This window comes from Gorilla gorilla, chromosome 2 (assembly GCF_029281585.2).
Source record: "Gorilla gorilla gorilla isolate KB3781 chromosome 2, NHGRI_mGorGor1-v2.1_pri, whole genome shotgun sequence".
NCBI classification, from domain to species: Eukaryota; Metazoa; Chordata; class Mammalia; order Primates; family Hominidae; genus Gorilla; species Gorilla gorilla.
In genome coordinates this window covers 178,708,453-178,723,007 of record NC_086017.1, presented here as the reverse complement: position 1 = coordinate 178,723,007, position 14,555 = coordinate 178,708,453, and the positions used below count along the sequence as shown (strand labels likewise).

Sequence of the window (14,555 nt, the reverse complement as noted above, 5' to 3'; positions counted from 1 at the left end):
CTGAAGCCAGCACAGCACTGGGTCTCACTCAAGACCTGCTTTAATCACTACCTGGCTACTGCCTATGTTCACTCAAGGCCCTGGGGCTCTGCAATCAGCCAGTGGCAAATCCAGCCAGGCCTGTGTCTTTGCCTTTAGGGCAGCAAGGTCCCCCAGCCCCTGGGTGGGTCCCAAAATGCCATCTGCAAGTCAGGGACTAGAGTCAAAAACTTTAGAAGTCTACCTGGTATTCTCTTATTGCAGCTGAGCTGGCACTCAAACAACAAGATGCAGTTCTTCCCACTCTTTACTCCTTTTTCCACAGGCAGAGAAGCCTCACCCTGTAGCCACTGCTACCCCAGGCCAAAAAGAGTACTTCCTGACTACTGTTGATGTTCCCTAATGGCCCACTGTTTCTTAAGTCAGCTTGTCGTCAGTGCTGCCTGACCTGAGACTTACCCTTCAGGGCAGTGGACTCCTCTCTGGACAAGGGCAGGTCAGAAATTCCATCCAAGAGTCAAGTCTTGGAATTGGGGACCCTAAGAGCCTGCTTGGGTACTCTACACCCCTGTGGCCATGCTGGTACCTAAGGTGCAAGACAAAGTCCCCTTTACTTTTCCCTCTGCTTTTCTCAAGCAGGAAGAGTTTTTCCCCATAGCCTCCACAGCTAGTAATGTGCCGAGTCTCACCTGAAGCCAGCAAGTCTCAGAGGCTCATCCAAGACCCTCGATGTAATACCTGGATATTGCATCAGGGCACAAGGGCTCTTCAGTTAACAGGTGATGAATGCTGCCAGGAATGGCTCTTTTCCTTCAGGGTAGTGGGTTCCCTTCCGGCCCAGGTTGTGTAGAAGTGTCATCCAGGATTGAGGGCCTATGACAGGGGCCTCACAACTCTGACCAATGCTGTCTCCTGCTGTGGCTGAGCTGGTATTCTAGAGGCAAGGCAAAGCCCTCCCCACTCTTCCCTCTCCTCTCCTCAAGTGAAAGGAAGGCACCTCTTTTGGAGCCGTGAGCTGTGCAGTCTGGGGTTAGAGGAGGGTGATGCCAGCCCTCCCTTGGCTGCACCGGCTGGTGTCTCAGTATGTCGTGTGCCCCCTCAGTCCATTGTCTCTGGGCCTAGTTCCGCACAAGGACTCACCTATGAGTTGCAGTCTTTACGGCCTAGAGCTTTATGGCATTTCAAGTTTATTTGGAGACAAATAGTGCTGTAGCCTTCAGTGGTGAGGTTTACTGGAGCTCAAGTTCAGACCTCTGGGCTGGGTGATTCCCCTCTGCTAAGGTTCCCTCTGTGGGTGGGCATCAGTTGAGTTTGGTCCAGGTTTCCTTTCTGCTTTGCCAGGACAGCACAGAGTTCAATACTACATAATTGCTGTGCTCTCTCTCCCCTAGTTCCCAGAGAAGCTCTCAGCACCACGCAGTTGCTGCTAGGGGTGGGGAAGGGTGGGCGTTGGTGATTCAGGACTGTTTTTTTTTTTTTTTTTCTATCTCTTCAGTGCCTCTTTCAGCGATGTGAAGTGAAAACCAGGTACAATGAGGGCTCATCTAATTTTTGTTTTTTTATAAAAGTGTTTTTTTCTGTGTAGATTGTTAACTTGGTGTCCTTGCAGGGGTAGAGGGGAGAATTGGTGGAGACTTCTTTCCTACCCTGCCACGATGTCTATCAGTTGGCAAATGTTATAGAGTGCCTTATTTTATCTTACTCTAAGTGCACTTAATAGCATTACTTACTTAGTTTTTAGGTATCACTTTTCATTTTCAAATCACTTTCCCACATTAACTAATTGCTGTTACACAGGGTCATTTTGACAGCACACATGAGGACAAAGATCGATGGCAGGGTCCCTTAATGTCTTTTTTTATGACTGTGTGGCAAGAGAATGAAAGAGTTGAAAGTTAGCATCTTAATGGATAAATATAATCAAGTTGTTTTTTTCTCTATAATGTTATATAAAAGTAATTTAAAAGTATTTTCCTCTACCAATTCCAAAACTTACTGAGAATATTAACAAGAAATCATTTATTTTACCAGTGCATCCTATTCCTTAGCTTGATAGTTTTAAAACTTTTCCATCATAACCTATCATTTCCTTACCTCAATTCAAGAAATGAGAAAAACATTTTTATTTATCAGATAATTTGATTTTAAGGAAATGGCTTTTCTCTCACCTTTTACCCAGGCATTCTCAGGAACTCTGGCATTCTACAGTTTAATCAGAAACAAGTTATATCTTGGTTTAGACATTAAGTGTGAATTGTTGAGCCTCCAATATGTAGCACTGCAGGCCCATAAATGTCGTTTTGCAACCTGCAGATTTAAATCTTAAAGCAATACTTTGGATGCCAGAGCAGCATACACGTCTTTCTATGTCTTTCTTTATAACCTGGAAACTAAAGATGATAGTTGGATATAATGGGGAAACACATGACGAAGTAATTTTCTGGGTAGGAATATTTTATTTTGATTGTATTGTAATTATATTATGGGATTTCCATGCACTTGAAGATATAATTATAGTATTATGTTGTATAGTTTACATCTTATAATATTGCCTTACTGAGTGTCAGGTTATAATAACCCTTTTTTGTAAACAAAGAGGATATTTTCAGTGAGGCTGCTTCCTGAATGAGAATCATTGCCATCAGATTTTATACTATTGGAACTTCTAGTACAGTAGTAGTACTATTGCAGCAGGTAATCATGGGACTTTATGTTCCTGAAATTAATTGCTCTCTAATAAAACTTAAAGGATTCTCCTTTATAGGAACGAATTACTTCCCAGATCCTTGCCTTTCTTTCACTTCCTCCCGTCCTCCCTTCTTTCCTTTTTTCCTCCCTCCCTCCCTTTTTTCCTCCCTCCCTCCCTTTTATCCTTTCTTCCTTCCTTTTATTAAGAAGAAAAGAGAGAAAAGGATGAGAGAAAGCAAGGAAGACCTAGAAATACTGTTCCCGTGGGGATCAGAGGCAATAGAAAAGTGAAGTGATCAGGAAAGGGAAGACTCAAGGTAAATCAGGGGCTTGGTTTGGGATTGAGGGTATGGGGACAGAAAGGTAGTTGGTAATAGGAAGAACCCCAGATCTGGACCTGTGATACACATTGTAGTGAGGCTTAGTAAAAAAGACGGAGGCAATAGCACAGGAAAGGAGAGTTGACAGCCAAACAGGACTGGGTTCAGTCTTATCTCCACCTCCAATTAGCTTCATGCCCTTGAGCAAGTTGGCTTTCAGGTTGCTATCTTCTCATTAGGAAACTTGGAATAATTTACCCACTAAAGATTATTATAGGGTGAGAGCACCCAGAGTGGTGCTTGTACATAGGAAGGATTCAATAAATAATCCTAAAAACTATTTAAAGTAGTCATAGGTCAAAGAGAAATTCCATATGGGGGATAAGCAAGAAACGTACTGTTGGGGCTCAGAAAGTGATACCCCAAAATGAAAACCTCGGAAGCAGCCTCAGGAGCAAAGTCTCTCTCTGACCTTCTCCTGCCCATCTGTCTCTCCTGCTTATTCTTTCCTGAGCCAGGTCATAGAAGCTAGAACTCCTTTTCCCCAAAGGTAGCCGTAAAATCTAAAAATATTATTCTAACATTCCCCTACTATTAGTGTAACCTCCTGACCATAAATGAATGGAATGACATCCCTCATTCTAGAGTGGTCCTACCCCATACCCAGGAGAAAGGAATGCCGTATAGAGAAGTCAAGAAGAATCTGAGCAGACAAGACTTGCTGGGTTTTCCACTCAGTCTATTTTCATTAGCTCATATTCCTTTTTTCCAATCGTATTTTTACATGGCTGTCCCTGCGTCATAGAACCCAAGTGTAAAAATGGACAGTGTCTTGTATATCTTTGGGTCTTCATTCTGAAGGTTCCTGTGTCATGTAAATCTATGATCAGATGAATTTTTTGTGCTTTTCTCTTGTTAACCTGTCTTTGGTTATAGGGGTATTGGCCATGACCCTTATGATGAGGAGGAAAGGGGTCACTCACTGCCCTCTCTGCCCTTATAACACAATCCAGGTAAATTCTAGGCAGAGTGGAGAAACAGACCATTTTGACCTTTGGCAGCACTTTTGTGTTTCATGACACACTTCCCAGTGAATTATTCTGTGAGCCAGCTCTGTGAGCCAGCTCTACTCTGGTCCCCTTTCTGAACATCTCCTTTGTATCCTGTTCTCTCCTTATTTTCCTCTTAGAAATTGTGTTCTGCTATTAGCAGTATGCCAGTATCAAGGGACAGTTACACTCATTTACATTAAAGAGGTAGAAGCTTAAAAAAGAAGCCTAAAATGAGTATTGACTAACACAAAGGATGTACATCATTAGCAATAGAAATTTTAAGAACCACTTGAGGAAGCAGGTGAAGAATAATTTCTCACTCCAAAATTACCTGTGGCTGGAGGTTTATCACTTAAGTTCCTCAGATCTATTATGGTTGGACTTTACGAGTATAGTGAGAAGGTTCTCAAAATCGTGATATTTTATACACAATTTTGTGTGCATGCATATCTTTCTGATGGAGAAGGTCTATAGTTCTCATCAGATTCCCAAAGGGGTGTTTGACCTCCCAAATTTTAAGAACTATGGATTAACATACTCTCTAGAGTATAAAATAATGGCAATACTTGCATTCTAGTGCTTTGCTACTTTGTGTGGTTCTCAGAGAGCATCAGGAGCAACACCTAGGAATGTGAGAAATGCAGAATCTCAGGTTTACATTGAATGAGAATCTGCATTTTCACATAGCGATTTGTGTGAATGTTAAAACTTGAGAAGCCAAGTTCCAATAGTCAAGAGATCAGGCCCTGTATTCTGAATTTGTACTCTGGCTCTGCCAAATACTAGTGTCCCAAGCTTCGATTTATAATATTGCATGTCATGACACCAAACTTAAGAGTTAATCTCAGAACTTCAGACCTGAGTTTGACAATTACTTGCTGACTTTGGCAAATCACTGAAATTGTGTGGATGAAACCCTATTTCTTTACCTATGAGATATAGAAGTAGATTAGCTCTTTCTCAGCTCTCAATTTACCTTTTGTTTCCCACACAGGTGATTTGTCATGGCCTCTCATCTATTGAAATGCTTTTTGTCAACGTTCAACAAATGTCTCTTAAACCCTGAAAGTCACACTGATTTCTTTTTTCTTTGAAATTCTATTATACATTTTGTAACATTCAATTTATCACTTTATGATGTGCTAAAATTGTCTCTAATTGTTTGATTTACATGTTTTTTCTCCCAAGTTTGGGGCCATATAATTGAAGTCCAGACTGCGTCTGTTTTTTTTCTTATTATCTTTATCATAGCACAGAACACATAGTAGATGCCCAATAAATCTTTGAGGATTGAATGCCATGTTTTGAGAGACGATATCTGTAAATGACACACTGAATAGTCTCAACATCATTAATTTAGTTATAAATTGGTTGTGTTATGCCATTTATTTCCTACGGAGATAGCTATGAAATTTTCTAAATCAAGCTATTTACATATCAATATGAGCTCTTGAATTAATAAATCCTAGTTACCTTTAGAAACAGCCCAATTGAATAGATCAGAGGAAAAGGAATGCATTGAGCTATTTTCCTGCTTCTCAGAACTTTCTTGCCTTTAATAATTGTTTGGAAATGTATAAATACCTGTGTATATGTGTGTGTGTGTGTGTATATATATACACATATTACAAATATATGTGCGTATATATACGCCATATGTATATGTATACACACACACACACACACACACACACAAAGGAAATTAAGTTATTATACCAAAATAGTAAAACTAGATACTGTTTTTAACTCCTTAATGAGGGATGCTCTTTTTGTGAAGCAGAAATTTATTCTCACAGTTCTGGAGGCTGGGAGTCAAAGATTAAGGCACCATCAGATTTGCTGTATGGTGGGGACCTACTTTCTGCTTCCTAGATAGTGCCTTCCACCTGTGCCCTCACATAGTGGAGGGGGCAAACAAGCTTCCTTGAACCTCCTTTATAAGGGCATTCATACCATTCTTGAAGGTTCTACTCTCCTGACCTAATTACCTTTCAAAATCTCTGCTTATCTTTCCCTAGATTGGGGGAAAAGTCAGAATGTAGAATTTCCTGTAACTTCTCAATGGAATTCTTTTGTGGGAGATGGGAGAAGGGGTTTGCGAGGTGTTTTTTAAGTATCAGTTTGTATCATCATAGTTTGAGTTTAATTTTTAACTTTCCATATTAAAACAGCTCCATTTTACTAATATCTTGTGAAGAATCAACTAAAGATTGTTTTTCTCTTTTTAATTTTTTATCAGTTACTTACAATGCATCTTTAGACGCTATCATTTCCAGTACAACCAGCAATACAAATAGTGTGGTGCTGGCTTGGAGAGAGAAATCAAAAAAGCATCTTAATATGACATCCTTCAACATTGCCCAGGGCATTCATGCTTTTGATTATCACTCTCGGCTCAATTTAATTGGTAGGTAAAATAAATCATGATAACTATGAGGGCCTCATAAATAGTCTGGGATGTATATTTGTATGCATGGAGCCTTTGCTACCTTGTTGCTGTATTGCTATAGAGACCATCTCGAGCAGCTCACATTTTACTGCCTGAGAATGTCTGATAATGATGCATTATGATGTGCAGTGGATATGAACTACATTGAGGTAAAAATATGAGAAAGTGCCCAATGCTTTAATGAGTTTTTTTTTAAATTACAATTGGTGAAGGGTGTAAAATGATATAGAGAAGGAAGACAGTTTGTGCAGCATCTGCCATTCTGCCATCTTCCTAACACCACCAAATGCTCCACCCAAACAAATGCATTTTTTCGTTGCTGCTACTACAGCTACCACTACCATTGCATGCACACACACACACACACACACACACACACACATCCATACACAAGAGAACTGCAAAATGTAGACTGTTTTTCAATTACCTTTCAGAATACAATCTCTAATGATTTTTGAAAATGTTCAGACTATCCGAGGTTTGTTTACTAGAGGAGAGTTCTTTTGATGTAAAAAAAGTATATTTTAACTGAGGAAATATAACCTTTCTCAGGCATTAACTATTTAAATTAAAAATTTAGACATTCTGAAAGCTGATAATTTGATATATGATATTTGTTCAAACATTATAAAAATGAGGTATAGATGTATTATTGAAAAATTAATAGGGTAGTTACAGAGCATACACATGGTCTACAGAATGGGTCATATTAACTCACATTCAATAGTTGTCATTCATATGAAGATTATTAATATTAGCTAAGGAGCTGTGTCCATAAAATTCCCAAAATAATACCTGACAATCACAGTGACAGATACCTTGAATATGAATTCGTGAATATGCCAACATCAAATCTTCAAGGAGTACTGTAGATTTATTAGAGAAGGATAGAGGAGTTGGTGACTCATTTTGGCAAGGACTCAAATAGAAACTATTTAATTTATTGATTGGTTAATCATTTCAATCTCTGTATAATAATAATTACTTTGTACCTCCTATAGTGCTGGAAAAAATAAGGATGATTAAGTTCAGCTCCACAACTGGCCCTAAACTAGGAAGCAACAAAGAGTATTGTGTTGTATTGAATAGATACAACATTTCCTGCTCTTGAAGAGCTCCCTAAATATAACTGACTGATGTTCAAAAATATCTTATTCCATTAATAAAGCAGGTCAAAAGTATATTTGTGCTGCTTTTTTGCTTGCACATACAGTCGTGCATTGCTTAATGATGGGGTTAGAAAGGCATCATTAGGTGATTTTCCATTGTGTGAACATCATAGAGTGTAGTTACACAAAGAGATGGTGTAGCCTACTACACACCTAAGCTATATGCTGTAGCCTATTGCTCCTAGGCTACAAACTTCTATAGCATGAGACTTACTAAATACTATAGGCAACTGTAACACAATGGTATTTATGTATCTAAACATATAAAAGGTACAGTAAAAATACCATATTAGAGTCTCATGGGACCATATTCGTATATGCTGTATGTTGTTGGCTGAAATGTTATGAAATGCATGACTGTGCTTGATTATTTGATAATTTGTATTTTTATAGTTTTTAATTAATTTGTGAATTTCAACATTGTTTTCTTTCTTTCTTACTCCTGGGATAACTTTAACACTGCCTACATTTGTAGGCTAAGCTGGCTGGAGAGGGGAAATATCAGGGTTAGGAAGAAGGATTCTGTCCCCTCCTGGTTAGGCTGTTGGTTGGTTTTTAAATGGGACTATATGTTTTCTTTCACCTCATACATAGCCTTTTCCCCTTTACAAATTTTTTCTTCCCTAATCCCTCCATTTCAACTATTTCTGTTGACAGAACTCATGCCCTATTAGCCTGGTCTAGTTAGACAATGGCAAAACAGGGAGCATTAGTCAACCTACAGTTGACATTTATCAAGCTACAGTTATATGGTAAACTCATTTCACAAAGAAAATGCTGTGGGCTATTCATGCTATTAAAAACGTTTTTTTTGTTTCTAATTCTGATTAGCAACTGCTGGCATTAACAATAAAGTTTGCCTTTGGAATCCCTATGTTGTCTCTAAACCAGTGGGTGTCCTTTGGGGCCACTCAGCCAGTGTAATAGCCGTCCAATTCTTTGTGGAAAGAAAACAACTTTTCAGCTTCTCCAAGGATAAAGTAAGTAACACTGTGCTTTTAATTAATTTAGTTTTGCTTCCCCGGTTCCTACCCAAATTAACTCTGGGATCTGAATTTCTCTGAGAGATCGTGTCAGTTTTTAAAATATACTGGCTAGCTACTTATGTTTTTGGAAATCTATATTTGGAAAAGGTGTTGGTTGATGGTTACTTAACAGTAGTCCTAGACAACTGGGCAAAGTATTTCATTAAATTTCTTCAAATCATGTACTCAGGGATTTAATCTTTATTGGGCTCTCAATATGTCACACCTTGACAGCTTCCAATGTTCTCACAAATTCAATAGAAAAAACGGAAAATGAAATATTGCTTTGATAAGATAAAGGCCAGGCATAGGCAATTAAATATTATTGCTTTGATATTGAAGAGACTCAGTTAATTAGAAATTGAAGTTAATCTGAAGAACATCGAGCACATTAAGAACCTTTTAATTAAATGTATCAGTTCATTTCTGTTTTATGATATTGATGGGATATTTTAAATATGGTGGAAAAAAAAATATGGCACTAGAGCCGTAGAGTCCAGGTTGAATCCTGACAATACTATTTATTACTTATATCCACTTAGGCAAATTTCTTCATCTCTAAGAGTCTTGACTTTTGTTCCTCGGTAAAGCTTCAATCTTACTAATGCCCAACTTAAAGATCCAGTTAACATGATAGATTTCAAGATAGTTGGTTATGAAGAGGAGGGTGCATATAAAGTGTATTGATGATAGTCTTTGAGAATCTTTGAGTGAATATAAATTTTTGTTGTATGCTAAAATATATGCAAATATAAATTACATAGAAATTCATCTTCAACTCCTTAGCCACACCCCATAAATTCTACCAAAAATTCTACCAAAATTAACCACCATAAATTCTACCAAACTTACTTATTTTACTGTATTACCTAGCATGTAAACTTTTTCTTGAACTTCAACAATCAGCTGCCAATTTCTGTTGATTTTACCATCAAAATGTTTATCAGTTTCACCTCTCCATCTCAGTTGCTACTGCTGTAATTCAAAATCTTATCTTCTTTTCCTCAAAATACTGCAAAGGTTTTCTAATATATCTCTCTATTTTCAGACTGATTTGACTCTACTCTGCCCTCCATTCTGCTAATCTGCAAGTAGCTTGCAGAAAAATTCTTCAGTCTTTCATCTCTGCCCTCTATTTAAATATGAACTCTAAAATTCGTAAACTTTTATACAAAGCTCCCCCCATCTACTAGCTCCACTTCACTTCCCGCTTTTCTCCTTCAAATTCATTTAATGCTCCAATCATATCAAATTATTATCTTTTCTCACCATGCAGTTTCATGGCTTTGCAACATGCTCTTCCTTCTGCCTTCAATTCCCTGTCTTCTATTAATTGGCAGATGCCTATTTATCCTCCACATTTTAGACTTTTTGAAGTCTGTTATGCAGACGTAGGTGTTGCTTTCTGTGTGCTCCTGTTGCATTTGTGTGTCTCTCATTACAGCAGGTATCATACTGTACTGATATTTTTAGTTTGCTTTTTTAAGATGCATCAGTATTGAAAATGTAAAATAGGGATGGAGCAAGATCATGGGATAGAAGGCCCCACCAATGGTCTCCCCCAATAGGAACACCAAATTTAACAACTATCTACACATACACAAAAACACCTTCATAAGAACCAAAAAAATCAGGTGAGCTCTCACAGTACCTGGTTTTAACTAAAAGGATCACCAAAGAGGGTAGGAAATACAGTCTCCAGTTACCAATGCCACCCCTTCACTTTTCCCACCACAGCGTCTGTGTGGCATGGACCACAAGGACTGCAACTCTTAGGTGAGTCGTAGTGCCTGAGATGGGCTAAAAGCCAGTAGACTTGGGGGAAGGGTGGGGGGACATGACTTACTGAGGCACCAGCCAGGGCAGCTAAAGGAGCGCTTGTACCACGACTCCCCCAACCCCAGGCAGCACAATTCACAACTTCAAAAGAGACCCCTTCCTTCCACTTGAGGAGAGGAAAGTAATGAGTAAAGAGAACTTTTGTCTTGCATCTTGGATACCAGCACAGCCACAATAAGGTAGGTCCCTGGTCAGAATTGTGAGGTGCCCCCCTTCCAGGCCCTAGCTCCCAGATAACATTTCTAGACATATCCTGGGCCAGAAGGGAACCCGCTACCTTAAGGAAAGGACCAAGTCCTGGAAGGACCCATCACTTGTTGACTAAAGAGTCCTTGAGCTCTAAATAACCAGCAGGGATAGCCAGATAGTACACCATGGAACTTGGGTGAGACTGAGATATGTTGACTTCAGGTGAGACATGGAATATTACTATCTGTGGTGGCTACAGTGAGACACTTCTATTTGAGAAAAGCAGAAGTAAAGTAAAGGTGATTTCCTTGAGCTCTAAATAACCAGCAGGGATACCCAGATAGTACACCATGGAACTTGGGTGAGACTGAGATGTGTTGACTTCAGGTGAGACATGGAATATTACTATCTGTGGTGGCTACAGTGAGACACTTCTATTTGAGAAAAGCAGAAGTTAAGTAAAGGTGATTTCCTTGAGCTCTAAATAACCAGCAGGGATACCCAGATAGTACACCATGGAACTTGGGTGAGACTGAGATGTGTTGACTTCAGGTAAGACATGGAATATTACTATCTGTGGTGGCTACAGTGAGACACTTCTATTTGAGAAAAGCAGAAGTTAAGTAAAGGTGATTTTTGTCTAGCACCTTAGGTACCAGATCAACCATAGTGAGATAGAGCACCAAGCGGGTCCATGATTCTAGGCGTTGGCCCTTGGACAGCATTTCTTGACATGCTCTGAGCCATAGAGGAGCCCACTGCCCTGAAGGGTGAGTCTCAGGCTTGGCCGACTTCACCACAAGCTGACTGAAAGAGTCTTAATCCTTAAGTGAACAATGGCAGTAGTGTAGCAGTTCTCCCCATGGGACAGTGGTGGTGGTGGTCATGAAGTGAGGCTCCTCTGCCTGTGAAAATGGGAGGGAAGAGTGGGAAGAACTGAATTTTGTGGTTTGAGTGCCAGTTCAGTCATAGTAAAATAGAACACCGAGTAGATTTCTAAGGTTTTTGACTATAGCCCTGGTTCCTGGACAGCATCTCTGGACCTGCCTGGGACCTGAGGGAACTAACTGCCCTGAAGGGAGGGACACAAGGCTGTCTGCTTAACCACCTGCTGACCATAGAGCCCCAGAGCCTTGGGAAAACATAGGTGGTAGCCAGGTAGTGGTTACAGCAGGCTTTTGGCAAGACCCAGTGCTGTGCTGGCTTCATATCTGACCCAGCACAGTCTCAGTGGTGATGGCCACATAACGGCCTGTGTCACTCCACCGTGAGCCCCAAGTGGCTCAGAATAGAGACAGAGAGACTCTATTTGTCTGATAGAAAGTAAGGTGAGAGAATAAGAGCCTGTCTAGTAATCTGGACACTTCTGGATTTTATCCAAGATTCCAAACTGGGACCTTTATGAGTCTGCAAGAACTACAGCATTACTGGGTTTGGGGTGCTCCCTGATGAAGATACAGCTATATCACAGCACTCAAGTCCTTTCAAATATCTGGAAAGCCTCTCAAAAAATGTATTAGTCCATTTTCACACTGCTACAAAGAACTATGAGACTGGGTAATTTATAAAGAAAAGAAGTTTAATTGATTCATGTTTCCACATGGCTGGGGAGCCCTCAGGAAGCTTACAATCATGGTGGAAGGTGAAGGGGAAGCAAGGCACATCTTTCATGGCAGCAGAAGAAAGAGAGTGGGGTGGGGGAACCACCATACACTTTTAAACAATAAGATCTCATGAGAACTCACTTACTGTCATGAGAACAGCATGAGGAAACTGCCCCAATGATCGAATCACCTCCCTACCTCGACACATGGGGATTACAATTTGAGATGAGATTTGGGTGGGGACACAGAGCCAAATCACGTCATTCCACCCTGGCCCCTCCCAAATCTTATGTCCTTCTCACATTTCTTTTTTCTTTTCTTTTCTTTTCTTTTCTTTTTTTTTTTTTTTTTTGAGATGGAGTCTTTCTCTGTCACCCAGGCTGGAGTGCAGTGGTGTGATCTCGGCTCACTGCAACCTCTGCCTCCTAGGTTCAAGCAATTCTCCTACCTCAGTCTCCAGAGTAGCTGGGACTACAGGCACCTGCCACCATGCCCAGCTAATTATTTGTATTTTCAGTAAAGACAGGGTTCACCATGTTAGCCAAGATAGTCTTGATCTCCTGACCTCATGATCTGCCCACTTCAGCCTCCCAAAGTGCTGGGATTACAGGCGTTAGCCACTGTCCCCATCCCAACCTTCTCACACTTCAAAACACAATCATGCCCCCATCATGGTCCCCCAAAGTCTTAACTCATTCCAATATTAACCCAAAAGCCTAATTCCAAAGTCTTATCTGAGACAAGGCAAGTCCCTTCTGCCTATGAGCCTGCAAATGCTAAAGCAATTTAGTTATTTCCAAGATACAATGGGGATACAGGCATTGAGTAAATGTTACCATTCCAAAAGGGAGAAATTGGCCACAACAAAGGGGCTACAAGCCTCATGCAAATCCAAAACCCAGCAAGACACTCACTGAAACTTAAAGTTCCAAAATTTCCTTTTACTCCATGTCTCACATACAGGGCATGCTAAAGCAAGGGGTGGGCTCCCTGGCCTTGAGCAGGGAGATTTGCTCCTGTGGCTCTGCAGGGTACCATCCTTGTGGCTGCTTTTACAAGCTGTTGTTGAGTGTGTGTGGCTTTTTCAGGTGCACGATGCAAGCTGTCGGTGGATCCACCCTTCTGGAGCCTAGAGAATGGTGGCCTTCTTCTCACAGCTCCACTAGTCAGTGCCCCAGGGGGACTATCTGTGGGAGCTCCAACCCCACATTTCCCCTCTGAACTGCCTTAGCGGAGGCTTTACATGAGGGCTCCCTGCAGCCAACTTCTGCCTGGACATCCAGGCATTTTTGTACATCCTCTGAAATCTAGGCAGAGGCTCCTAAAGCTCAACTCTTGTCTTCTGTGCACCCACAGGCTCAACACCATGTGGAAGCTGCCAATGCTTGGAGCTTGCACCCTTTGAAGTCACAGCCCTAGCTGTACCTTGGCCCCTTTTAGCTAAGGCTGCAGCTGGAGCAGCTGGGATGCAGAGTACCATTCCCTGAGGCTGCACAGAGGCAGCAGGACCCTGGGCCAGGCCCATGAAACCATTTTTCCCACCTAGGCCTTTGGGCCTGTGACGAAGATCTCCGAAATGCCCTGGAGACATTTTCCCCATTGTCTTGGCTATTAACATTTGGCTCCTTGTTACTTATGTAAATTTCTGCAGCCAGCTTGAATTTTTCCCTAAAAAATGGGTTTTGCTTTTCTTTTTTTTTTTTTTTCCATTTTGAGTTTATTTTATGAAAGTTGTAAAGTATGGCAAACATCTTTATTTATTTATTTATTTATTATTATACTTTAAGTTTTAGGGTACCTGTGCACAATGTGCAGGTTAGTTACACATGTATACATGTGCCATGCTGGTGTGCTGTACCCACTAACTCGTCATCTAGCATTAGGTATATCTCCCAATGTTATCCCTCCCCCCTCCCCCCACCCCACAACAGTCCCCAGAGTGTGATGTTCCCCTTCCTGTGTCCATGTGTTCTCATTGTTCAATTCCCACCTATGAGTGAGAATATGCGGTGTTTGGTTTTTTGTTCTTGTGATAGTTTACTGAGAATGATGATTTCCAATTTCATCCATGTCCCTACAAAGGACATGAACTCATCATTTTTTATGGCTGCATAGTATTCCATGGTGTATATGTGCCACATTTTCTTAATCCAGTCTATCATTGTTGGACATTTGGGTTGGTTCCAAGTCTTTGCTATTGTGAATAATGCCGCAATAAACATACGTGTGCATGTGTCTTTA

The 14,555-nt window shown here is 40.6% G+C and overlaps 1 protein-coding gene across 1 annotated transcript in view; it reads left to right on the top strand.

Moving 5' to 3' along the window:
- WDR49 (WD repeat domain 49) overlaps nt 1-14,555 on the top strand; it is a 178,279-nt gene that overhangs the window by 47,730 nt on the left and 115,994 nt on the right. Inside the window, exons 7-8 of the mRNA XM_055383679.2 lie at nt 6,279-6,446; nt 8,489-8,637. Coding sequence (XP_055239654.2) covers nt 6,279-6,446; nt 8,489-8,637 — 317 coding nt within the window. The remainder of the gene's footprint in view (nt 1-6,278; nt 6,447-8,488; nt 8,638-14,555) is intronic.